This window comes from Trachypithecus francoisi, unplaced genomic scaffold (assembly GCF_009764315.1).
Source record: "Trachypithecus francoisi isolate TF-2019V2 unplaced genomic scaffold, Tfra_2.0 Lachesis_group13, whole genome shotgun sequence".
Lineage (NCBI taxonomy): Eukaryota > Metazoa > Chordata > Mammalia > Primates > Cercopithecidae > Trachypithecus > Trachypithecus francoisi.
The window spans coordinates 106,067,788-106,095,511 of record NW_022681458.1 but is presented as its reverse complement, the minus strand read 5'-3'; the positions used below and the strand labels follow the sequence as shown (position 1 = coordinate 106,095,511).

The following is a 27,724-nucleotide window of genomic DNA, read 5'->3' as shown; positions in this document are numbered from 1 at the left end:
TCTTTCTACTAATTTGAGGTTTGGTTTGTTCTTGCATTTCTAGTTCCTTGAAGTACATCATTAAATTGTTTATTTGAATTCTTTCTACTTTTTCAATGTAGACATTTATTGCTGTAAACTTCCCTCTTAATACTGCTTTTGCTGTATCTCATAGATTTGGGTTTGTTTTATCTCCATTTTCATTGTTTTAAGAAATTTTACATTTCTTAATTTTTTAATTTATTCATTGGTTATTCAGGAGCATGTTGTTTAATTTCCGTGTATTTGTGTAGTTTTTAAGGTTCCTCTTGTTATTTATTTCTAGTAGTATTCCATTGTGTTCAGAAAACATATTTGATATGATTTCTACTTTCTTGGATTTGTTGAAACTTGCTTTGTGGCCCAAGATATGGTTTATTCTGAAGAATATCTTGTGTGCTGATGAAAAGAATGTATATTCTGCAACAAATGGGTGAAATATTCTATAAATATCTGTTAGACCTATTTGGTCTAATGTAGTTTAACTCTAGTGTTTCTTTGTTGATTATGGTCTGTCCTGTCAATTACTGACGGTGGAGTGTTGAAATGTTCTGCTATTACTGTGCGGCGGTTCTCTCTCTCCCTCCCTCTCTCTCTCTCTCTTTAAATCTATTAATGTTTTCTTTATATACTTGGGAAGTCCAGTGTTGGGTATATCAACAATTATAATTGCTATACCCTCTTGCTGAATTGACACCTTTATCATTATATAGTGACCTTCTTTGTCTATTTTTACAGTTTCTGATTTGTAGACTATTTTAGCTGATATAAATATAGCTGCTCCTCTTTTTGGTTTCCAGTTGCATAGAATATCTTTTTTTATTCCTTCACTTTCAATATCTTTCACTATATGTGCCTTTATAGGTAAGGTGAGTTTCTTGTAGACAGTATATACTTGGGACTTGTTCTTTTATCCATTCAGACGCTCTATGTCTTTTAAGTGGAAAATTTAGTCTATTTACACTCAGTGTTATTGATAGGAAGTTACTACTGCCATTTTGTTGCTTGTTTTCTAATTGCTTTATAACTCCTCTTTTCATTTTCTCCCCTTTTCCTTTGTGGTGAAGTTATTTTCTCTGGTAGTAAGTTTTAATTTGTTGTGTTTTACTTTTAGTAAACTTATTGTAAGTTTTTGCATTATGGTTACCATGAAGCTTACAAAACTATCCTGTATAACAAGTTATTCTGAAGAGATGACAAGTTAGCTTAGATCGCAAAGAAAATAATAGAAACAAACAAAAAAATTTACACTTTAACTTTGCCCCTCTGACTTTGTTATTTATTTCTAGTAGCAAAGGACTTTGCCCTTTTGACTTTCATTTTTCTCAACTGACATATTTTTATATTATATATCTCTTAGCAGGTTGCTGTAGCTGTTATTACTTTTGATAGATGTTTATTTGGGGCTTCAAATTCAGTTATGAGTGAATTGCACACCACAATTACAGTATTAGGATATTCCATGTTTGTCCATGTGCTTAATTTTTCCTGTGGGGTTTTATACCTTCAAATGCTTTCTTTTTGCACATTTGTGTTTTGTTCTTTCAAGCTGAAGAACCCCCTTTAGCATTTCTCATAAGAGAAGTCTGGTGGTGGCGAATTCTCTCAGTTCAGTTTGTCTGTAAAGGACTTTATCATACCTTTATATCTGAAGGATAACTTTGCTGGATACAGTATGCTTGGGCAGCGGATTTTTTACCTTCTGAACCTTGAAAATGTCCCACTCCCTCCGACCCTGTATGATTTCCATTGAAAGATATGTTACCAGATAAATGGGAGCTCCTTTATGTATTGTTTGCTTATTTTCTCTTAATGTTTTTAAGATCCTCTTTTTCTCCTTTGCCTTTGAGAGTTTGATTATTATGTGCCTTAAGATAGCCTTATTTATGTCGTATCTGTTTGGTGTTCTCTGACCTTGCAGTACCTGGATATTTATATCATTCTCAAGTTTTGAAGAGTTGTCTGATTTTTTTATTTGAATATGTTTTCTATACTTTGCTCTTGCTCAACTCCCTTTTGAGCACCAATAAATCCTATATTTGGTCTTTTAGGGTAATTTTCTATATCTTGGAGACAGTCTTCATTCCTTTTCATTCTTTTTCTCCTCTGACTGTGTATTTTCAAGTAATCTGTCTTTGAGCTCCCTAATTCGTTTCTCTGCTTGATCCATTTCACTTTTGAGAGCCTCTAATGCATTTTTCAGTTCAGCTAATGTAGTCGTTTCAATATTTCTGTTTTTTAAAATTATTATTTCAAACTCTTTAATTTCTCTGATAAATTTCTGAATAGATTTTCTATGTTATCTTGGAGATCATAGAGTATTCTAGAAATTGTTATTTTGAATTCTTGCTCAGAGAGCTCACATATCCATGTTGTTAGGATCACGCAGTGATTCCTTTCTTTATTCATCTGGGATGGTCCTGGTTCCCCATTTTCCATGGTTTTTTTTTCTTTCTTTCTTTCTTTCTTCTTTCTTTCTTTTTTTTTTTTTTAATGGACATCTCTGTCTTTATGTTGAAGGACTAGCTATTAATTCCAGGCTTGTCTGTGTGGCTTGTTTTGGTTTTTATTGGATATTATTTTTTAGTAATTCCTTGTAATTTAACTGTTGGTTTTCTTTCTTTTTTTCTGCTGCTAAGTTCTGGCCTTCTTTTAAGCACTAGATAGCATCTTGAGCATAGGTTTGCTTTGCTTCGGTAAATAGTGTGCTGCCTATCCTGAATAGGGGAGGTCCCCAAGGGGAAATTTCAACAGTGTGAGAAGGCTGGCTAGGGGTTCATGCCTAGGGGACCTGTGAAACCAACCTCCTACAGCATGGTGCTACTGAGCAGCCACTTTGACTTGGTATCTCCTTTGCATGAATTACAGAACAGAGTGTTCAGAGCTGGGATAGTAGTCATACCTCCCCTTTGTCTCTGGATGTCCTTAGGGATGTTTCTTTCTTCAGGTACTTCCCATGCTTCTGGTGGGTTGAGGCAGAGACAGGCCTCCTGCCAGCATACTGAAGATGGTGGGGAAGCTGGTTATCTACCTCAATCTCACATTTTGCAGCCCAGAAACCATGAGTAGAGGGGAAAATTTCTGTGCACTTGGTTCTGGGAAGATTTGGGGGAGGGCTATTGCAGATATGAAAGTCTGATTCTCTTACCACTTACTGAGTTTCTTCACTTCTCTGTGGTACCAGGAACTGTCTTATCCTCGTATTTGAGCTCTGAGATATGGCTGATGATAGTCTCAGAAATGAATATTTGTTTTTGGATATCTGTGGGGGGCTGGGGGAAGGGTGAAGCCAGCTTGCTTCTATGCTGACATTTTGGAACTGAAGTCTTCTCTGCCAAAAATATTATAGTAGGAAGCCTTTTATCAAGCAGATAGTTGGGCCAGTTTACCACTAGGAGCCATTCAATTCTAAACTTCTGTTTCTGTGAGACACTGTACAAAATTTTTCTAATTGCCTAGAATACCTAAGTGAGATGGGAATGACATGTCTTCAAGGAACATTATTCAGCATAGAAGGCATGCTGTGAAAACAACTTATTGTGGCAATAGAGAAAAACAGTGTTTTATTAGAAACCTCAACCTAATCCATATTAAAAAGTACGGAATTCGGCCGGGTGCGGTGGCTCAAGCCTGTTATCACAGCACTTTGGGAGGCCGAGACGGGTGGATCACGAGGTCAGGAGATTGAGACCATCCTGGCTAACATGGTGAAACCCCCGTCTCTACTAAAAATACAAAAAATTAGCCGGGCGAGGTGGCGGGCATCTGTAGTCCCAGCTACTCGGGAGGCTGAGGCAGGAGAATGGCGTGAACCCGGGAGGCGGAGCTTGCAGTGAGCTGTGATCTGGCCACTGCACTCCAGCCCGGGCGACAGAGCGAGACTCCGTCTCAAAAAAAAAAAAAGTACGGAATTCTATAAAAAAGAAAAACAAGTAAAATAAAAGAAATTTATGCCCTGTAACTTTACATGTTCCCATTGGGGGTGATTACAGATTAGGTCATTTTATCACATACACCTGGACAAATTATATATTGTTTTTCTTTTTTAGTCAATCTTGGCTGAGTTCCAAAATGAATTGTCATATTCTGAGTGCATAGGTTCCATGGCATAAATTTGCATTCCCACTGCAGCTTCTCTATCAGCTCTGGCGGTGTTGCTCAGGTGTGCTTTATTGCCAACAATTGAGAGATAGCTCACAAGAGGAGGAAGCTACCAAAATATGCAACTATGGTCTTCTTAGGCAAGAGGTGGCAAGAGCCAAAACTTTGAGATGTAAATTATTTGGGTAATTGTAAAAGTTATCCTTTCCTCTCATAGGGTGGAGACTGTGGGGAAGGAGTTCAGATCCGCAGCCTTTCCTGCATGGTCCACAGTGGTTCAGTATCTCATGCAGCTGGACGGGTCGAGGATGCACTGTGTGGAGAAATGCCCTTTAAGGACAGCATCCTGAGGCAACTGTGTTCTGTGCCTTGCCCAGGTATGCAATGCTAGTGATTGGGAGTGACTCTCATGGTGATTTTTTGTTTATTTTACTACATTTTTCCTGGAGATGCTCTAACTCATCAAAATTAAATTTTTAGAAAACTTTAATTCATTTTTAATTGTGATTATCACTTTGGTATATACCTACTGCTTTGAGGGAGCCAAAGTAGGCAAAAGAAAAAAAAAAAGGCACTGGATTTGGAAACTTAAGAGCTAAGTTAGAATCATATCTCTATCGCTTCTTTGTTTTACGTGGGATATGTAGTCTAGCCCCTGTGAGCAATGATTTCTTCGTCTAGAAACTGTGATGTTAATTCCGTATCTAACAGCACCTAGCACATTGGCCAGCATAAGAAAAATGTTGACTGAATTCTGGGTGTTGGCATGGTGGGAACCAGTAAGGCTATGAGTTCATGAAAGCACTGTAAATGTGAAGTTCTATAAATTGGAAGGTCATTATTAGTTACATAAAATGTATGTTTATTTTAATCCTAGTAGCACAATGTAGTTTGTATGGCATAAGTTCAAGGTGACAATATATTTTTATAATACAGTGTATAACATATATAATGTATGTATGTATACACACATATATGCATGTATAAAATACATGCATATATGTATTACAAACAAAAAATATTTGTGTACATCATTTACATAAAGATATATTTATATAAATTATAAATTATATTTTTTGAGTGAGAAAGATGTTTAAGGTATTTAAATTAAACATTCTTTGGTCCAAAAGATAGTTCATTTCAGTGACCTACTTATTCTCTTTTATATGGTTTCTATGAACATCCATTTTATGATGTTATTCTGATCTTTGAACACTGAGTTACCATAATTTTTATATCTCTCTTTTAAAAGTTTTATTAACACTAGCAGATACATAATATTTTCTAGATGTGACCATTACAATTTGAAGCAAAGTAATAACAATCTAGTTTTTGGCAACTTTCTTGTTAAACAAGATTAAACTATAAATTACTTCGTCATTCTTAGGACATACTGATTGGAAAATTGATCAATATAAAATATGTAGTATCTGGAACTGCACATATCACTGCAAATCTGTGTGAGCCCTGCCCATGCAAATGTTGTCCAGTGCCACTTTTCATGCTGTTTTCTCCACCCTGTACTACATGACTGTCCAGGAGACTGCCATTTGACGGAATGGTCAGAGTGGAGCACATGTGAATTAACCTGCATTGACGGAAGAAGCTTTGAGACTGTGGGTCGCCAGTCTAGATCAAGGACATTTATAATTCAGTCTTTTGAGAACCAAGACAGCTGCCTCCAACAGGTTCTAGAAACACGCCCTTGTACAGGTACGAACAGCGCTTTTCAGTTCTTTAGCCTTGATTGATAAATGCTTATTCTAAGTGAGGTGTAATAGAACTACTGTTACCATATTTGCTTACAGGAGGCAAATGTTATCACTACACATGGAAAGCAAGTCTTTGGAACAATAATAAACAAACTGTGTGGTGCCAGCGTTCAGATGGCGTTAATGTCACAGGTATTCCTGCCTAAGACTCATGTGGGCACTTCACAAAGACCCCTGAGTGTTGCATTTTGTGAGAAGAATTAGCTTACAAATTATAAGCAAGGGGTGACTTGGGCAGGTAGCTTAGATGAATTTTATTACAGATTTTCATTAGATGTTGCATCTTAGAAAGAAAGCAATTCAATTTTAAGACCTATAGAAATATCAAAAATATCAAACAACTTAAAGAAATAAGCTGAAATACAATAAAATGTCCTTAAATATCATGATCTGAGATAAAGACTGAAAAAGACAGATGCTAGTAAAATTTTAAATCATGTCCCTTCTCAATAAAACATTTCAAATGACATATCTTAGCATGTGTGCGTGCAGTACTCAACTGACATAAAACATACTCAGAAGTTGAAATTAAAGAGGTTAATAAAGATAAAATTTTAAAATTAAAATGTTATGTATGTTAATGATGCAGAAAGCTTTTAGGATGTAAATTACAGGTATTTGTATTCATGTACTGGATGCTTAGTTTTTGAATATTTTGTGAGTCATGATTATTACTTAATATCTAAATATAGACTGAGCATAAGGTCCCTCATTCATGATGACAGATAGTATTTGATTGTACAATTGGTCTTCTCAGTAATTTTTGAGGTTTTTTTTGTTTGTTTGTTTTGTTTTGTTTTGGAGACAGAGTCTCACTCTGTCACCAGGCTGCAGTGCAGTGGCACAATCTTAGCTCACTGCAACCTCCGCCTCCCTGGTTCAAGCGATTCTCCTGTCTCAGCTTCCCGAGTAGCTGGGACTGCAGGCGCCCACCACCACATCCAGCTAATTTTTGTATTTTTAGTAGAGACAGAGTTTCACCTTGTTGGCCAGGAGGGTCTCGATCTCTTGACCTCGTGATCTGCCCACCTCGGCCTCCCAAAGTGCTGGGATTACTGACGTGAGCCTCCGCGCCCAGCCAGTTTTTGAGGTTTTTAAATGCTTTCTTGTCCAAGCAAATTAAATTGTCATTATGTTTACTTAGTACTATGGTTTACAGAGAGCTTGTGCAAGAGCTGAAACGCCTGTAGGAATAGAAGTATTGTCAACTCCTCCTTTTTCTTGTTTACTTTCTCTTGCACTATTGTATTCTTTTTAATTCATAGTTTATCCACAAAATAATTTACTTAAAGCTACTTCCCCTTTTTGTAAGTTGTTAAAACTAAATATACTCTAAGTCTCCCTAGTCAGGAACACAGAAGGTATCATACTCTGCAATATGCTGAGAGTTAACGTACTTCTAGGGGCTTTGCTATCGATTCTCTGCACAGAATTCCTCTTGCACAGTGTATAACATGCAGTCATCTGATAAAGAAGCTCAGGTCACCGGTATCATCTGATAAATATTATTAAAGCTTAATTTAATTCTTAGAATTAAAAAATATGTTTTATAACCTATGTAAATTCCAAGATTTTCTTTCCTATTCCCAAGAGTCCTCCTCCCACTGAGTACTCCTGCTGTAGAGATCCCTGGTTTAAAGAGTGGAAACTCTCCCCCCGCCACCACCAACACAGTTGGTAGAAACAGGACTGTGTGGTTATTGCCACTAACACCCAAATTATCGATTTCACACCTAGATGCTAATTCTGGACTGTGAATTTTGCTTTTTAAAAATTTCTGTGTGGATTCTTTCTGTTATTTTTCAAGTCACAGTGAGAATTTGGCTGCTTCATTCCCAGGGACAATGTAGGTCTGACTGTTCCCTACTCTGCCTTAGGCCCAGAGCTTTTTGCTAGCTACAAAACTATAAACTATAATGGGTTGGCAATTGTAGTTATCCAAAGGCTAGAACCTTTCAATGCAACCAGTACTATATAAATGGTGCTTAGTCAAATTGTCTCTAGGCTTTGTCTCATGTCCCTTTTACTACCTTGAATTTAGCAAAGCAAGACTAGTATGTAAATGATTTTCCGGTTATAGAGACATACATTGTCTCATCCATTTACTCAAAAATATGTACGAAGCAGCAACAAGTACTGTGTCAGATGTTTGATTGTCTCTCCTAGAGCTTCGGTGCTTGCTCTTAAGAATGTGTTTGTATGTGACTCTGTGTGTATGTATTGCAGTTGATTTACATTTAAAAATACTACCAATGTGTTTGATACCATGGTCCCATGAATTCATTCGTGGCATTCTTTTAGCATTTACTGGATTGTTGAAATCAGCCTAGTGCCTAGCTGGGTGCTCAGGAGCTGGAGCAGTATATATGTAGAAGGAGTATTCCAGCAGATATGTTTTCTGCTCCTGAGTTTAAATCTAGATTTTATCAATTCTTCTACAGATTCTGGCTCTCATAGACTTTGCGCTCAAGCACAGCCATATGATAGAATCACATCGCCAATAAACAAGTATAAAAACTCTACTGCAAATAGCCTCTGTTAGAAGAGCCTCCCATCTCAAACAATTCATTTTAACGTAATCAATAAAATAGGCTTGGACCACAATGTTGGCAAATAGATTTTTCAAAAATAATAATACTGTTGCAAAGAGGCCAGTGCCACAGGTTAAAAAAATACCAAAAAATTAGAAATATGTATCATAGAGAAATCTGCAAATGATGATGGAATTTCCTTTGTAGGAGGCTGCTCCCCTCAGGCCCGTCCCGCTGCCATTCGGCAGTGCATTCCAGCCTGCAGAAAACCTTTCTCCTACTGTACACAGGTGAGTCATATGCTGGAGTCTTCTATAAGTGCATTAGTTGCTGTGTTTTATATATACAATCAGATGTTCTCCTGTCTGCTGCAGCTCAAGCAGCAGTTCCACATGCCCATGATACCATCTAGAGGCATTTGCAGGAGTAATCCCAGTTATGAAGAATTTCTTGTCAGGACCATGTACTAAGGAGAACAGTCTTTTTCTATAAATCTGTCTGTAGCCAAATCTATCTTTCAAATGTCTAATTTATGTTATTATAAATTATAGCTCTATTTACCAATGAGTATTCTCAGTTGACTTACGTCTTTTCTTCTTAACCTTTTATACGCCTCACCTATTTTGAAAGATATTATAAATGTTCATATTTGCTGAAGTTATTATGTAAATTGTATTACACTGTGATTACTGTCGAGTGAGTACATTTTTAGTCTATTTTAAATAAGCTGAATATGTGACTATGGTTGAAAAAAATATGTGTGTGGGGTAGGGGATGTGCGTGTATTTTTTTTTTTCAAAGCAGAAATTTATTTATGCTTTTTCTCCTATAACTCCCATCTACCACAACTCAGGAATTAATGTAAAACATGTAATGTATTCTAATCAATGGCACTCAGAGTGTGCAGTGCATTATAATTTTTAAAAACTATACTAATTATTTTAAAGAAACAAGTTTCTTCTTATAGTATGCTTATTCTAAAAGTGATTTGATTAAAAATTCAAGTACTCAGTCCTATTATTGGCCTTGCAATTCAAGATGGGTTAATTCTTTACCACAGAAAAGACAGTGGGTAAGCTTGCAGAGGGGAATAGAAGGAAAAGAGGAGAAGTTCAGAAACAACTCCATTTGGGTTAATGATGTTTGAAAAGTAGAAATTGTAGCTTTTCACCAACTCTCTAGATGTCCTCTTTAATTAAACAGAAATTACTTTTTTTCCTTGAACTCTTGAACATATGACTGACTGGTTACAACTTTTCTCTCATGCTAAAAATAGAGATGCATCTTGAGAATATGACTTTAATAGCTGAGCATATACAAACTTTCTTAGATCTCTCTACTATGATATGAAGATATTATTTTGTGATACTTTCAATTAAAACCAACTGAAAATATCATATTTATGTATTATTATTATATGACTACAACCTGAACTAAACTATGGGCAGTTAACATGTGCTTTTCTTACCTTTTTCCTTTTGTAGAAGATTGAGGTGCCTTGTTTACTTTTACTATCTATTTATCCTCAAAATCATGTGTTCAGTCAATAATTGGTGACCTAAATAAAGTTAACTGGTTGTTGAAGATTGGCATGAGTAGCTTTGTGAAGCTAAGATCTGTTCAGAAAATGCTAGATAAATAGCTTTAGGTAAGGAGCCATAAGAGCGAAGTCATAGAGATTCATAATCTTATGCTTATTCTCTTCCACTCTTCTCTATTGTCTGTATACTTGCTGGAGGAAGAGCTGTTATTTTCATGTTCACTTCCAGAGACAGATAGGAATCTTCATCCATCTTGTCTCACAATAATCTGCTTCTTGGTGACATTCATTGTACTTGAAAATGACCAGAAACTTACAGACAAATATAAAAGACCCATTGTCACAATGCCAACTAGGGATGTGATGTGGGGTGATACCTGAGTTATTACAAGGAGGGAGTAACTCAGATAGCCATAGGTATATTTCTCTTGAGCATGTGTCTTTGGCGAAGTCTTTTATCTCCCATGTAAGGCTGCCCTCCTTGAGTGCAGAAGTAAGCCTACGAGCAGAGATGTAGTTTCATATGGTTACATCAACAGCAGCGAATCCGTAGAGGTCTGCAGCAATTTGACTCTTGCCTCCTCAGAGGAAAGAATTCATCTGAGGGGCGTAAAGCAGAATGAGAGACTGAGGCAAGTATTTGAACAAGAGTGAAAGTTTATTAAAAAGTTTCAGAGCAGGAATGAAAGGAAGTAAAGCATACTTGGAAGAAGGCCAAGTGGGCAACTTAAGAGATCCAAGTGCCCTATTTGACCTTTGACTTGGGTTTTATGTGTTGGCATGCTTCAGGGGTGGGGGTTGTTTCCCTTCTCCCCCAATTCTTCCCTTAGGGTGCGCCATCCACATGCACAGTGACCTGCCAGTACTTGGGAGGGGCCGCATGCACAGTGTGTTTACTGAAGTTGTACGCATGCTCACTTGAGGCATTTTTCCCTTACAAGTTGTGTGTTCCTAGAGGAAGGTCATATACCAGTTAAACTCTAACATTTTGCCTCTCAGCATGATTGAGCCCATTTGCTCAACTCCTGAGATTTTATCAGGAAGCTGCTGACCACCAGCTTCAGGTGTTTTCTATCTTTTGGGAAACTGTCTTTCCCTAGTGCTGGCTACAACCAATTATTATGTTAGTGAGACAGTTTAACAGCTGCCTAACCATCACCTACTGGTTGCCTGATATTCCTGGTGGAGGACCCTTCTCCTGTCCTGCTTATGTCTTCTTAGCTACCGACTCTAACAGTTAGTAGTCAACAGTAAAAGGTGATGGAGGGATTTAGCAGCTGTGATAGCAAGAGCACTTAATTCAAAGAAGGTATGTACATAATCCCTGTTGCTTTGCTTCTCAGTAGGAAGGGTGGGTTGGAGCAAGTAGGCAAGGATCTGAAACAAATGGAGATAAAAGTTGAAGATAATTTGATTAAATGCCATAAACATCTCCATAAGAGAGGAAAAGATGGCCAGGCACGGTGGCTCACGCCTGTAACCCCAGCACTTTGGGAAGCTGAGGCAGGCAGATTTCCTGAGGTCAGGAGTTCAAGACCAGCCTGGCCAACATGGTGAAACCCTGTCTCTATTAAAAGAAAAAATAAAGACAAAATTAGCTAGGGCGTGATGACAGATGCCTGTATCCCAGCTACTCAGAAGGCTGAGACAGGAGAAGTGCTTGAACCTGGGAGGTGGAGATTACAATGAGCTGAGATTGCACCATTGCACTCCAGCCTCAGTGACAGAGTGAAACTCCATCTAAAAAAAAAAAAAAAAAAAGAAAAGAAAAAAAAAAAAAGAAAGAGAGGAAAAGACATAGTTAATTAACTTTATTCACAAAGAACTATGGTTTAATATTTGGCAGGTGTCAGAATTGTAAACACATTTGAAAAACCTAACATTTGATTTAAGAGCTGACTTTGGAATTTAAAAAGACAAGCTCTGTATTTGATTTTCATGTCATTGGTAAGTCAGTTGCCCCCAACCCTAAATTGCCATGATGTATAGTGCAAATATTAAGTGATTTTAACATTCATATTTTTATTCATTCATATGTTCAACTCACTGTGTAACCATAAAAATATTATTTATGCTATAGGGTGGAGTCTGTGGTTGTGAGAAGGGCTATACAGAGATAATGAGATCAAATGGTTTCCTGGACTACTGCATGAAAGTACCAGGCTCAGAGGATAAAAAAGCTGATGTGAAAAACCTTTCTGGGAAAAACAGACCTGTGAATTCAAAAATACATGATATTTTTAAAGGATGGTCTCTTCAACCACTTGATCCAGGTGAGTTTCAGTTGTAAGAAATGAGAATTTTCTCACAGGAGGTCTATATTTTGACTACTTCTCATGATGGAAGGAATGGAGGGAAGGAGAAAAGAGGAGAGAAGAAAGAGGCAGTATGGCATAATTCAGCGTTTCTCAGATTTGAATATTGCATGATGCATGAGTTCCTTTAAGTGTACAGTGTTTTCATGAATGGTTGAACATAAGTCTCTCAACCCCAGTCTAAGAGACAGTGAGTTAAGTAACAAAATAATATCCTTTGAAAATGTCTTTCTTTTTTCTTGGGCTGGGGAGAGGGTTTCACTCTGTCACCCAGGCTGCAGTCCAGTGGTGTGATCTCGGCTCACTGTAACCTCTGCCTCCCAGGTTCAAGCGATTCTTCTGCAATAGCTTCCCGAGTAGCTGGGATTATAGGTGCCTGCCACCACGCCTGACTAATTTTTCTGTATTTTTAGTAGAGACAGGTTTCGCCATGTTGGCCAGGCTAGTCTCAATCTCCTGACCTCAAGTGACCTGCCCGCCTTGGCCTCCCAAAGTGCTGGAATTACAGGCATGAGCCACTGCACCTTGGCCTGAAAATGTCTTTCAATCCTAAATTATCTCTGAGAAAAGATGTACTCTTATAACTGAATTTGTATATATAACTAAAATGAGAAAATTGGAATAGAATCTCAAGAACTTATAAGAAATGTCCAGAGATCCTATTTGCTTCAAGAAACACTGGTGAAAAGGTAAAGAGTATCAGTTTTAAAGACAGACAGACCTTACTGGCCCCATGGCTTACACACACCTGTTTTGTGATTAGCTGTAGTTTCTTAACTTCTCTGGACCTCAGTTTTCTCATCTATAAACTCAATCTAGTGGTATTTATCCTGCAGGATTGTCATGGATATTGCAGTATTAGGCCTGCAGTGCTCAGTAATCGACTCTTACTAAGTGCAGGAATGGACATTTATTAGATGCTTTCTGTTGCCCTGTGGCTCTGTGCTGGCTGGTTGTACAGCATGAAATGTCTCATTACGTTCTTAGAACCTAATGAGATGTTATCATCCCATTTGAGAGATGAGGTAACTGAAAATGGCAGTACAGGTTAATGTTATCAGTTTCACACCACCAGCAAGTGACAGAGGAAGGTTTTAAAGGCAGACCTTTAAGGCTTTTTCAAACCCCTGTCCCTGCTTCCCACTTTGTCAATTGGGTAGAAGGGGAAAGCCAGAGACTCTGTGGCCATCAGACATACTTCTTTTAGAAACAAAATGCTGAAAATGACCAAGCAAAGCAAAGCAACATAACTCCTGGGGCATGGGAAGGGAAGACACAGAAAAAACTCAGGCAAATACACCCTAGGAACTTTCCTTCCAAACCCTAGGCCTTAGCCATACCAGAAGTGTCTTGATGACCCGTTTAAATGAAACACAATCCAAAGCCCAGGCCCAGAGAAACACAGATCTAACTGGAGAAGCAATATTTATACACCTCAGTCAACTTTTAAGAATTACCACCATGTCTTAGTTAACTTTTGATTCCCCTGCGTGTCTGGGAATGCCAAAGGTGTTTAAAAACATCTCATTAGCTTTAATGCTAAATTAGAAGTAGATTTAAATGTGAAGGAAGTATGATATTAAATATAGCCAGGTTCACCCATTGCCTGTGGACCCTATTTCTGAAAGAGAATTAAATTGAGGTCCCAGGGAAATGAGTCTTTGAATCCACAAGTAAGCCCTTAACCTTTTATCCATGGATGGAATTTGGAGATCTAACTAAAACAACAATATCATATGTGTGAGTATACGTGTATGTGTCTATGTGTGTCTAGATACACAAAATTTTATGTATTCACACATATATATGTATATTGGGATATAAATTGCATATGTGTGTTTATATTTGTGTATATATAGATAAGTGTATATAAAATATATATTTGGTCTTGAGAGAGTTTACAACTTTCACTAGGTTCTCATGGTGAGAGTGTAAATTAGAGCAACCTGTCAGGAGGACGATTAGGCCATACTAATATATTTATTTACTTGTCATATATTTTGACCTAAAATGTTCCTCTAAGGAACTCATCATGCAGTTATATCAACATATACTAAAAGAAGTCTGTAAATTATATTAATTACATGATTGCTTATTATAGCAAATGAATGAAAACAATATAAATGCCCAAAAATAGAATAATGGGAAAACCAAAGTATGATATAACTGTGTCATGGTGTATCACAGGGATACTAAGAAGAGTTAGACCCTCTTTTATGAACTAATATCAAAATATTTCCAACCTATATTGCTTAGTGAAAGAAAAAGTACAAATCAAAGTGAATGATATGCACCATTTGTGTCTTTTTGAGAAGTGTATGAATTGGTATATGTGTGCTCAGGTGCTTGTATATGCAGAGAAACACTAGAAACAAGGAAACTGGTAACAGTAATAGCTACTGGGTAGGGAATTGAGAGAGTAGTGGGAAGACTTATTTTTTCACTACGTATCTTTTTTAGTAGTTAGAAGATTTAGCCTATCTTTTATGTCCTTATAGAATACATTAATCTTTTTTTAAGTAACATGGCTTAAAGGTTTTGTACCACCACATACCTCTAAACTAGGGATTTAAAAGCACTGGATCCTCCCAATGCACCAATCCATGAGGTGTTACGGATTATAAGCTATAAGGAGAGTTCTCACTCAGGAAAGACTTTTTTTTTGACCAATGTAAAAACTCAGAATAGGTCATTTCATCACTAGTGTTTCAAAGAGATTAGAATCCAAGCTTTGGTAAAAGTTTTATGACCATAGAAAAATACCATTACTACATTGAACCTTATTCTAAAATCTGATTGAGGCTTGAAAGTGTCCTATAAGCAAAAGCTATAATAGGTAATTGTAATGTAATTGAAAGTAATTTTGATTTTATTCAAAACAAGTGTTGTTTACAATAGATTTTGATTATTTTTCCCCGCATAGAAGCTTTTTAAATAAGATACTGTTATGTGTATTTTGGACCTGTAGTTAATTACATTCGTGTAGTATGATGAATCTCTGTATGTGTTTCTTTCAGAAATAAATGGAATTCCTTTGGGATGCTGAGGCATTGCCTTTGTCAGTCCAATTCTAAGTTAGCTATATGCTCACATAAAATAGAGCAAAATACATTAGAGTGACAGAAACAACTCAAGTTTCTATCATATGTAAAAAAAGCACATATATATTTGTGAATATACATATATATACTCAAGCTTATATCTTATATAGAATAAAAGTAACATAATAGATTAAAATATGTGGTTAATTCATTTTGTTAACTGTAGTAGATAGCATATCCAAAATAATGTGTACTTGTAGACACATGGTCATAATTTTACAGTAATTTGGTGAATTAACTTGTTTGGCCATGTGTTTTTTGTTCGCCTAACATCATTTTGGAAGTAGAGTCACTAAAAATGGTCATAGTAGTTTTCTTTCCATGCAAGGTTGTCTCTTAATTATATTTTTCTTTTTTTATGTTGTCAAATGTTTTGCCATATTTTTGTATATGCTTATGACTATAAACACCTTAAAATAAGTTCAAATTAGCCTACCAATTGACTGGATTTTATGAAATAATGATTACCAGTGTTTGTTTGGTATTATGAAAAACTTTGATTGACTATCTTATATTTTACATTTTCATTTCTTTTTCATCATTTGAGACCTGTTGTATTTCCACTTATGCTTATGACTTATGCGTGTCTCAGAATTCAGATAAAAAGTAAAACATTCAGTAACATAAAAATTTTGGTGCCATGAAGTTACACCTAATGCTTTTGAGAGTTAATTTGCTAAAAATCAAACAACAATGCAAACTGTTTATCTATAAAAGTCCATTGAAAACCGTGCCATGTAATATTTTAGTTTTTTTCATAGACATAATTTCTAGTAGGAAACCCATATTCCTATGATGTTCTAAGACAATCTTTTATACCTGGCAATTTACAGAGTATGCTAGAACATTGCCCTAACTTCTGCAGTTGAGTGCACAGTTGGCTAAGGTGCTGGTGTTCAAGTACAGAACTAATGGTCATCTTGGGGTTGTCAGATCTAATGTTACCCTGTCTCTCAAATGCTGCAGACTTCTGTATGCTAAGCTTCTTATGTTATCTCTGTTTTAAACAGATGGCTGAGTAAACATTTGGGTTTATGGTGTTTCAGGTGGCGCTTTTCTTTGATGATTTTCCTAATGTTTACTTCCTACTTTGTTTGGTAAGTACTAATTAGTAAAAAGTTTATATTCCACATTTTTATGGATTTCATGTTATACTTAAAAAAAGTATGTCAGGATCATTGGCCTATAACAGGATTCTTGAGGCCACAAATAATCTTCAACAGTAGAATGGCTGAATAGTTGAAAAGAGGAATCATTTTTTTGTTTTTATTTGAGATAACATTTTTAAAATTTGGTATTTGAATAATATGAAAATCATTGGTCAGAACTTTTCCATTTGGGTGTTTTGATTTCGATCAGTAGTTTTCAGCCTTGACAATACATTGATGTCTCCTAGGGAATCATGCTTGATCCCCCTCCCCAGAGATTCTGATTTAATTAGTCTTGTGGTGGCCAGGTTATCTGGGTGTTTAAAAGCTTCTCAGGTAATTCTAATCTGTGGTCAAGACTAAGAAAATTACTATAGATAATTTTAGTTATTAAATTTTGTTCTTAAATTTTGAACAGCTAGGTTAAACTGACCAGTTGGTTCAAACAACCTGTAAGCACATTTTAAATAGTAGCGCAAGTTGTTTTTCTCTATTGACGAGCGATGAGATAAAATTTAACTGATGGTCAATTCCAAAAAAAAAAGCTATTTTGTAAAGTGACTAGTTCCTGAGAATTTATTATTCTCAGAAAGTAATAACTAGTTTATCATACAGAATATATTTTAGTTGATGAACTGCTGTTGGAAACAAGACAGAAGTAAATTCAGCTGATTCTTGAACAATGTGAGGATTGGGGTGCCTGCTCCCCACACAGTCAAAAATTCAAGTATAATTTCTGACTCCCCTAAAACCTGACTAAATGACCCACTTTTGACCAGAAGCCTTACCAATAACATAGTCAAATAACACATATTTTGTATGTTATATGAATTATATATTATATTTTTACAATAAAGTAAGCTAGAGAAAAGAATGTAATTAAGAAAATCATAAGGAACAGAAAATATATTTACTATTCACTAAGTAGTTGTGGATTATCATGAAGGCCTTCATCCTCACCATCTTTATACTGACTAGGCTGAGGAGGAGGAGGAAGAGAGAGGGGTTGGCCTTATTGTGTCAGGGGTTGCAGAGGCGGAAGAAAATCTGCATATAAGTTGATGCAGTTCAAACCACTGTTGTTCAAGGGTCAACTATAGATTTTAATGTTTTCAAGTGTGCTAAGAATATTTTATCAGCTTTCTGAGCAGAAGTTTCAATGAATTTTTTTTATTTTCATGAGATCAAAGTGTTATTTCATTTTTTTCTCCTAATAAAGATATTTATATTCATCTTCTGTCTCAGAGACTATTTTCCTGAGAATTTTTACCCAAGTTTTAATCTTGATTCAAATTCAGCCATTGTCTAGTTAACCTCAAATTCTGTTTCCAAGGGTACACAGGTTTTTAAATCTTTGCTCTTGGTCAGTGAAAGTTGGTGAAGAAAATAAGATGACTTTAATTCTTTCTGCCACCTCTAGTGATAGAAATTGAATCTCCCTAGAAATTAGATTTCTATCCAACTAACTTTTCCTTGTTGCTGTGAAAAGTATCATCTTCAGTTGGTCATTCATCCTAGAATCCATTTTTTTACAGATATTTTTATTCAAATTGATGTTTGGCTAGTATGGCTTAGATCTACTCTTAATGAGCAAAAGCAAATTTGAAAGCTTTGTATGAGGTTTAGAGGGATAGGAAGCATTCACCACCAGAAAATATTAAAACAAGGGGGCAATTTCTTAAATTGCAGCAAAGGACATGAAGGTTTGGCCAGTAGGAAAGTGCTTTTATAGCAATCAGTAGACCAACAAAGTGTAAGGTAATTAGTCTATTGGTCTATAAAAGCTTAGATGAATTTTAACTGTTGGTAGCCACATCCCCAAATCCAGATTCTATGGTTCCCTTTTCCCTTAAATATTTAAAAGATTAAAAATTAACATGTAGTAACATACATTTTGCCTTTTTATTTTTCTCCATTCCCTTCAACCTAAAAATGTGTTAACCGTAATCTATTCCTTTGAAAACAAATATTTATTAAGGCCCCTTACTGCATGACTCTAGGCTCTGGGAATTAATTAGGTACATCAGTGAATTCTGTTAACAAACTATTTTCTAGAGAATTTTTAAAGATATATTTATGGGCTACAAGTGCAGTTTTGCTACATCAATATATTGCTTTGTGGTACATTTTTAAATATAAAATATCAATGAAATTTCTCTTTACTTTTCAGTAGCCAAATTACATATGCATTTATGCACATTGTATCTCATAGACATTTTTTTTCATCCTGTATGTCTGCCTTTAATAATGTCCCTGTGGAAGTAGCGCTCATATTTGGACCAGCTCCCATCTGCAGTCTACAGCCAAATGCGTCTTTCTGAAGCTTAGCTCCAGGGATCAGCCCTTTCCTACTCACACAGGAGCTCTGGCTTCCCACTGACAGCAAAACTAAAGTCATGTTTTGGCTGCCTCACCAGTTGACTAAAGTCTTCCACAACTGGAGCCCAATAACTCTTTCAAATGTATCTGTTACTAATTCCCTATACCCTATACAGGCGGGTATATTGTATAGGCTCAAACACATTTAAGTCTTCATTTTCTAACTAAGGAAAATTTTTTAAAAAAGAAAAAAAATGACTTTTTAAATAAACTTTTTGATTTAGATAAAAGAGTAAATTGTCTAGGCTAATATTTAATCAATGTGCTAAATTATAGTTGCATTTATTATCTTACATCATATGTAAATACAGTATTTCATTATATAATATGCTCATTTTCTCTAATTTAATATTCATAACACAATTTTATTCAATGTCTCCATCTACCTTTCAGATAAGTCACTCTTATCAGTGCTTTAGTCTTTCTTTCCACAGTTCACTTCAGTATCAGGTTTAGTATATTCATTTCCACCCAAGTTGTTTGAGGTATGGCACATCTTTGGATCTCTTTGTACTGCTGTTTCAGAGGTTTTGTCCTCACATCCAAATACCTATCTGCATACATTAGAGAGATGGCCATTTTATTTGTCTTGTGTGTATATTTGTGATTTGCAATTTTTTTTTAAAAAAATAGCTTTTGGTATAGCAAATGTAGCCCCTCGTTATATAAAAGATTTTATAGTCATTGAATATAAGACTATCGCCTCTTTCTGAAAGATACATTTTTAGGAGGAATAATTTTACATTAGGGCACTATATTAGTCCATTGTCATACTACTATGAAGAAATAGCCAAGACTGGGTAATTTATAAAGGAAAGAGATTTAATTGACTCAGTTCTGCATGGCTGGGGAGGCCTCAGGAAACTTACAATCATGGCCAAAGGCAAAGGAGAAGCAGGCACCTTCTTCACAGGGTGGCAGGATGGATTGAGTGCTGAGGGTAGGGGGAAGAGCCCCTTATAAAACCATCAAATCTTGTGAGAACTCACTTGCTATCACGAGAACGGCATGGGGGAAGCAATGATTCAATTACCTCCACATAGTTTCTCCCTTGACATGTGGGGATTATGGGGTTTATGGAGATTACAATTCAAGAAGAGATTTGGATAGGGAAACAAAGCCTAACCATGTCAGGCCCTTAGGGTACTGCCCTTCTGATTTCCCAAGGAAGTTTCTGCTTCTGTGGCTTGCTTCTTGTATCCCATTGTTAGCTATTGGTACTCTACCTGTTCATTCATCCCTATAAAACTCAAATACCAACATTTTCCTTTTTAAACAGTCTGGAATAATTTGTTCATGTCCCTTTTCTCGTGGTGTTTATAATATTGTAGTTATTCATATAAACATCTTCCTCCTCTATCAAACCCCAGGGAGTTTGGGTGGGGAGAGATAATGACTATACTTTATGGATTGTTTTAAAGCATGAATTTGATGAAGATTTATTGAGCAAATAAATGGATGAATAAATGAGTATATTGGTAAAAACTAATTTATTGCCCATGATTTTTAGAAAAACAGTCTAGGGAAAAAATATTTATATGTCAAATATTACATACATTGCCTTATTCAATCATAGTAATCCAAGGAGGTGTTGCTATTGCCATCCCTGTTTTAAAGAGTAATTTGTCCTTAGTGAAATTCCATAACTTTTCTGAGGTCACCAGCATGATAGAATCAACCCCAGGTTTGCCTATCCCTAGAGTGCACGCTCTTTCTACTGGCCTTTGAATCTTTGTGATTTCTTTCTCTTTTTTTTTTTTTTTATTATACTTTAAGTTCTAGGGTACATGTGCATAACGTGCAGGTTTGTTACATATGTATACTTGTGCCATGTTGGTATGCTGCACCCATCAACTCATCAGCACCCATCAATTCATTATTTATATCATGTATAACTCCCAATGCAATCCCTCCCCCATCCCCCCTCCGATTTCTTTCTCTTGAGTGATGCCCAAAACTCCTTAGACTCACCAAAATGGCTATAGTTTCCACATTTCCTAGAGGGTCCTTGTTTCACAGGTAAAGTAGGCTGTAGACCTGGTACAGACCTATTGATACAAAAACACGTACCATTTACTGTTACATACGAGCCGCCTAAAGAAACCCAGATAGATATTTTCACAGCATCTAATTCTATTAAATGGATTGCAGAAGAGTTAGAGGATGACAGTTTTAGAGATTTTGCATTTTTGTAAAAACAGAAGCCTTAGGACAAGAGAACTGCTAAAATATGCCAGGTCTTTGGTGTATACTTCAGATGAAAGCAATTTATAATAAAATTTGAAAATGCTTCTGAGAAAATGTCAAAAAATAGTCTTCTAAAGACTACTTCTTTCAGATACTAGCCTTTGAACATCTACCATTAGTGTTTGGAGTTTCAGAAATATTATTGATGCCCCTTCTCCCCTGGCAGTAAATATCCATGAGACAATTTAATGGGGATGACCACTGGATGAGCTTGCTGTTATCCTAGATGTAGCACCTGGAAGTTACACCAGATAATGATGTCCATTCTGCCTTGCCCAGCATAGTTCTGTAATGCACTCTCATTCTTCCCAAGTTTGAGAGTGGTGCTTGCACCTCTAAAGGCTTGCTTCTCACAAGTGGCTGCCAAAACAAAAGATGGTTTGCTGCTTTCATCAAACTAGTTATCTGTCCTGGCCTGAGAATGAGTCCTTGCTGAGAAGTGCCAGAGGCTTGTCAGTCCACAATGAGCTCACTTTTCTGGCTTACTGCATTTTTATCTTTTGCTAAAATGCAAATGACCCTAAAAGAGGTCACTTTAAAATGTGTCTGCCAGTGATCTTTCACAGCCAGGATTGCAAAATGATTTTATGCTTTGTGCCAACTCTAAAAGTGGCTATGGCTGTCAAGAGTGCTCCATTAGGAAGAATGATGAGGCCACACCTCAGCTCAACAGGAGAGATTAGAGTGATGGATTCGAGATGCCCACCTGGGCACAGGATGACTGGTGGTCTTGGTGGCCTATGTGCCAGGCATTTATGGGTCCTGATTTAGTGAGTGAGGGAGGTGATCATACCTTTTCTGAAACCAGAGTGGAGGAGAAAAAAATGAGAAACTTACTTCTAAAGGAAAAATATGGATACTGTAGGGAGAAAGGAAAGCAAGCCAGAGGCTCTAAAGACAAGCCTCCTACTTGCTGGCCTCCTCCATGTTGGCCTTGCTGAGTGCAGTCTTGCCCCTCAGCTCCTCCTCCTGGGGTTCTTTTTTACTAGCCAGAAAGCCTTGCAAAGCCACTGCTATGTAGCAAAGTACCACCATATTCAGTGGTTCAGAGATTAACATTAGAGAGGAGGCTGATCTATTCTAAGCCATAAAACTTCTCAGATCTCATGCATTCAGAGTTGTGATTTTAGTATCTGGCAATTGGGAGGTTGCACAACATGAAAAGATGCATGATAAATGAGGTCCTAATCCCAGTGATCCCCAGCACACCCCATGGCCCACAAAGGTCCAAGGCCTACCTATTAGTAGCCCCATCTTCTCTCCAGAGGTGGCCACAGTGTCCATGATTCCAAACATGGTAAGTGGTATAAACATATTTGTGTAAATTTTGAATAGAATATTCCAAGCCTGGATCACAGAGGCTAAGTTGACGTGTCTCCCCAGTGATAGTATTGTCTCTTTATAGAGATATGACCACCTCTAGCCTTTCTCCTGGCTTTGCATTCTCAACTCCCCAGTGCTCGGGATTCTCTAATTTCTCTTTGCCCAGTGGCCTTTAGCAAATGCCAATTAAGGGCAGACTGCCAAAATCTCTGTTTTGGAAGCACCTACATTTCTTAGCCCTCTCCTCTTCTTTGCTCCCTTCCCACACAAAAAAGAAAGCCAAGAGAGGTGGGAGGGAGAAGACTCCTGCTATAATTTCAGATGAACTTCCATGTACTCTTTTTTGCCATTAAGACAACCCACCCCGTCACCACCACCACGGTCAGGGTAGATTTACAGGCTGTTGCTTTCAGATTGCCTCAACCTCTGGTGTGTGTGTGATTTCTTAGCACCTTTAAATGCCATGGAGTGGTAGGCCCAGGACTCCATGTCAAGCGGGGTTCATGCCAGGGCCTGAGCCCATCAGTATAATTAGAGTCACTGGAACATACTTAGTATAGATAAAGTTAAATTGGATGTTATTCAGATAATTAAGCAACACCCTTTTGAAAATTGGAGAGGACCTGGAAAGCAGGAAATTGAAGGCTGAAGCTCCTCTGGAGAAAATTCTGAATCATGTTTTTGCATCTCCACAGCTTCTCTGGTTGGAAGTTGTTTGCCTGCAGCCATCCCCGCCCAGCACTCAGCACATTCTCAATGAGCACCCGCAGCATGCCAGGTGCCAGGGTGGGGGGCACTGAGAGAATCTGCAGTTCTTTTTAGGGGTTCTGCCAAAACCATTTTTATTTATTTAACTTCTATGATTGCTTCAAACATCAATCAAAAAATTAATTTTACTCCTTAAATGAAAACTTGAGCATTTTAAACTAGGAGTTTCTCCCTACAACCATTTTAATTTTATTAATTTTTGTTTTGCAGTAATATTCACATAACATAAAATTTACCATTTTAGCCATTAAGTGAAAGAAGCCAGACACAAAAGGCCACATACAGTATGATTCCATTTATATGAGACATCAAAATCTTTTGGGGCAGAAAGTTGACTGATGAGGGGTTGCCAGGGGCTGAGAGCAGGGGGAAATGGGGGAGAGATTGCTTTGAGGGGTGCAGAGTTGCCTTTTGGCATGATAAAAATGTTCTGGAGCTAGATAATGGTGATGGTACATGCGCTGTGACTGTGCCACATGCCACTGAATTGTATAGATTAAAATCTTTGTTTTTAAATTAGATTCACTCAGAATAGAAAAATTACTTCATAAGTGCAGACAAAAAAAAGTCATTTCTACCAAATGCCAAATGAATTTCTACCAAGTGCCAAATATATATATATATGAAGAATGTGGTGAAAAGGTTAAAAGCTCAGTTCTGTGTGTTAGATTTGCTTAGAATACAGGCTCTGCCACTCACTCAGTGACCTGAGGGAACGTAAACAACCTGGGTAGTCCTTCTCTGTAAAGTAGCAATAATCCTAATGCCTCCCTTGCAGGGTTGTTCTGGGATGTTTTGAGAGATTTTGTGTCAAATGTTCAGCACAGATCTTGGCACTTAGTATGCATCCAATAAGCAATAGATGCTAATATAAAATAAAAGCATGGAAGGTTGGAGACACGGAGAGAGGTGAAGTCAGGCTGTGTAGGCTGGGCAAAGCAAAGACCTTAAGGAGGGAGGGTAAATGTGGCGGTGAGAGAAGTTAAGTGGCAGAATTAAAGGTTACAAGCATTTATAAATAGAAGTTAAGATTTCCCCGTACTAAGAAACAAGGAATGTACTGCAGGGTGTTTTGCCCCACATCTGGGGCATCGCTGTGTGATTTGGGGATGTTGTTCAACTTAAGCTTTTCTCTCCATGAGAAGGAAAAGCAGCCTTCTCTGACCTGGCCAAGTTGTGGACTTCGGGTAAAGGAGAGACCAGGTGAGAATGGCTTTGCACGGAGTAATTGGTTAAATTTTCCTGACACACTCTGGCATCTTGGCAGCTAAATGTCAGGTTCCAGGTCAGAACAGAAGTGTGTTTACTCAAAAACAAGACCAGGGTGAGGCCTGGTTGCTCCAGCCACTTATGATGTTGAGCATCTGTGATGTGAAGGTCACAAAAGCTTAAAAATTAGTGAGGAAAGACATTCCTGTTGTGTATCAACAAGAATAGAAAAGGAAAACAGCCCTTCTGCTAAGTTCCTTCATTCCACTAAACCAATTTTAAGATTGTGTAAAATGATTGCTTCTCCCTAACAGAGAGTGAAAGTATTCAATATTCACAAAAGAAAACCTGCACATCCAGAGAAATGAATCTTTTTGTCATTTTACCCCTTGAATTTCTATACCTCAAAATTGTCTTTGGCAGATGAAACAGAGCTCTATGAACTTACTTTATCTGAGGAATTTTTTTCCCTTTGCAGCAAGAAGCCAAAACCACATCAAAGCACACCTCCCCAACAGAAGCCTCTAACCTTAGCCTACGATGGAGACTTAGACATGTAACCTGAAAAAGAAATCCAAATGTAGACATCGACTGCCTTAACCGCTTTCTCTTTTGTAGCTCTCAGACTTCTCAGTTTTTTGAGGAATCTCATGATGTGATATATTGGGCAGAATACAAATATTGCAAAAGTAATATTGCCTCAACTTCATTTGGACATGGAGTCAAGGATTATTAGGTCTGCCATTTTGTTTTCAAGTTGTTTGTGGGTGTGAGTGTTTTTTTTTTGGTTTTCCCAAGGGACCTGAAAACCCTTCTCTTCCTGTTTGGAACTGGGAGGAAGAAAACATGATGGAATTCCCACAGACTTGAGTAAATTTGATCTTCAGCAGCATAATGACAATCCAGAGGAAAGTCCAATCAAGGCATTTACTGTAAATGACGAGTCTGACACTGCATTGTTACACACTATATTAGTGCAAAGTCTTTATTCTTCCCATACTTCAACACTGAATTTTCTAGAGTTTACATTGGTTTAAAGATTTTCAAATTGGATTGCCTATTTTCATGAACACAGAATGGATTACCATTTCAGAAATTCTCAATGAGTTTTTAACCTTTAAATATTGTATTTTGTTTTGTAGCTAGGGGATGATGGCACTTTGTGGGTTGCAGCTACTGAAAGTAGCAGAGTGTGTGTAATTGCTGGACTAGATGAAAGCTAGGTCATTTCTGAAGGGAATGTGTACTGAATGTTAGGGTGTACAAATGAAATATGTGGTCAAATTGGAGAATGAAGTAGATTATTTGATTACTAAAACTGTTTTAACAAAAACTTATCCATGTAGATATAGCATTAACCACACACAGTTGTAATTCAGTTTAATGATGACAAACTCTGCTTTTGTAATTTTAATTTTCTTATCTGAATATTTATAAATTATTTTTTCAAATTTAATTATCTGACCTCATTTAATATACATCAAACACTGATCCTGTTTGTAGAAAGTCTTGCTTTTATAAGGTTTCAATAATATCTAAAACAACACATTAAAAAGCTGAGACCATTTTATGAAGATAATTGTTTGTAATCATAGGTGTTGAAAGCAAAAAGGTGCCATCTTGTGGTATTGACTTGTATTTATAACAAATAAACTGCTCAAGAGACTGCAGTGTTGGCTGTTCTAGATTTATTCACTTCTGAAGTGCCTTGCCCTTGCTTTGACAAAAACTGTTAATATCAGTTTTTCAGTGTTTTAGGGGTTGACAGCTGCTATCACTGACAGAAAAAAAAAAAAAGGAATCTTACCCCTCCACACTATCAGGCATACTAGGAACCAGCGCCAGTCACAATGACATAGAGTAGCTTTTAGGGAACAGTTAGAGCTGAAATAATATTAGAACAAACCACTGTAATCATCAAACACTGATATATAAATGATGTGAGAGAAGGAAGAAAATGGAAATGTTAGAAATGTGACACAACGACCAGATTAAAGGATGTTTTCATTTATGCTGTGACCTCTATTAACCATTTAACATCTAGGTAAGTCCTCCAACCAGCTGATTGTGTCATTTTAAAATAATGGTACCATAATTTTAAAATAAAAAAGAAAGCAAAAAGAGAATACTTTATTTTTCTAGTATAATTGACGAAACAATTCCCAGAGTTGTGCTTTCAAAAGTTCACTTTAGCTAAAGCATCAAAGCCTTCTTAGTAGTTTAAGAAAGGCTGCTTTGGAGATGAAACCATGGCTAGGCCCTTTATTGCCTGTGTGACCCTGCACCAGGAATATAACTTCTCTGTGCCTCAGTTGTTTGACCCACAAAATGAAGATAATGAAATTATGTCCCTCTAAAGTTAGACACTAATAAAAAATATAAAATGCTTAATATTCACCACAAATCAAAAGTGCAATAAATATTATCCACAATTAGTATTGCATATTCAGAGTTGGGAGCCTTAGGTCATTCAAGTTTTTCATTCATTACAGATTCAACAATTATCCATATATTTAATTGATGTCAATAATACTAGATTTTTAGTACTCATGGCTTGAGTAAAATTGCTTTTCCAATAATACATGCCTGAAATATTATTTCAGTTACATCCAGTTCCCAAATATTTTAATCACTACATATTTCTTTCATTCATTTAAGCAAATCATATATGCTAAACATCTACCATCGGTTAGGCAGTGCTCAGAGGTACACTGTTGAATGAAATGTGATCCCTTCTGACTTTTACTTTACTTGAAAATTATGCCAGACAAACTCAAAGATTTGGGATGATTACTCCTCAGGAGGAAAGCCAGGTAAAATAATATAAGTAAAAAAACTACGTATATTCCATAAACTGATACATATTTCAAAAGTTTATAAATGAAGTCTATGAACACTTCCTTAGGACAACACATTGCTCCTACAGGACAAATGGTTTTAACATGTTTAGTGCTTATAGGCAGAGAATAAAAGTAGGAGATCAGAAGTGAATTTGTGCCTGGTGCTACTACTAACTAGCCATTGACTTTAACAAGTCACCTAAGTCAGTTTCCACACTGCAGTGTAGAAAACAGACTCACAAACACCAACTGATCTACCCTGTGAATGTATATAGTAGAAGTCCCAGAAAACTAGCTTGCAGAAAGATTCAGTTCTATATGCAAAGGGTTTTTGTTTTTGAATTAAAGTCATTTAAAATTGAGAGCTTTTACATAAAAATTTGGAGTTCTAGGTTCTCTTGAAAACTTATACAATCTGGTAACAAATACTTC

General features: G+C 36.7%; 1 protein-coding gene across 1 annotated transcript in view; it reads left to right on the top strand.

Moving 5' to 3' along the window:
• The window catches only part of THSD7B (thrombospondin type 1 domain containing 7B), a 927,497-nt gene extending 902,217 nt beyond the window's left edge, over positions 1-25,280 (top strand). The window contains 8 exon segments of the mRNA XM_033231647.1: positions 4,337-4,496; positions 5,659-5,832; positions 5,928-6,023; positions 8,630-8,712; positions 12,043-12,235; positions 16,389-16,436; positions 16,439-16,475; positions 24,931-25,280. Of these exon segments, the coding sequence (XP_033087538.1) occupies positions 4,337-4,496; positions 5,659-5,832; positions 5,928-6,023; positions 8,630-8,712; positions 12,043-12,235; positions 16,389-16,436; positions 16,439-16,475; positions 24,931-25,012 (873 nt within the window). The 3' untranslated portion in view covers positions 25,013-25,280.
• The last annotated feature ends 2,444 nt before the right edge of the window (positions 25,281-27,724 follow it).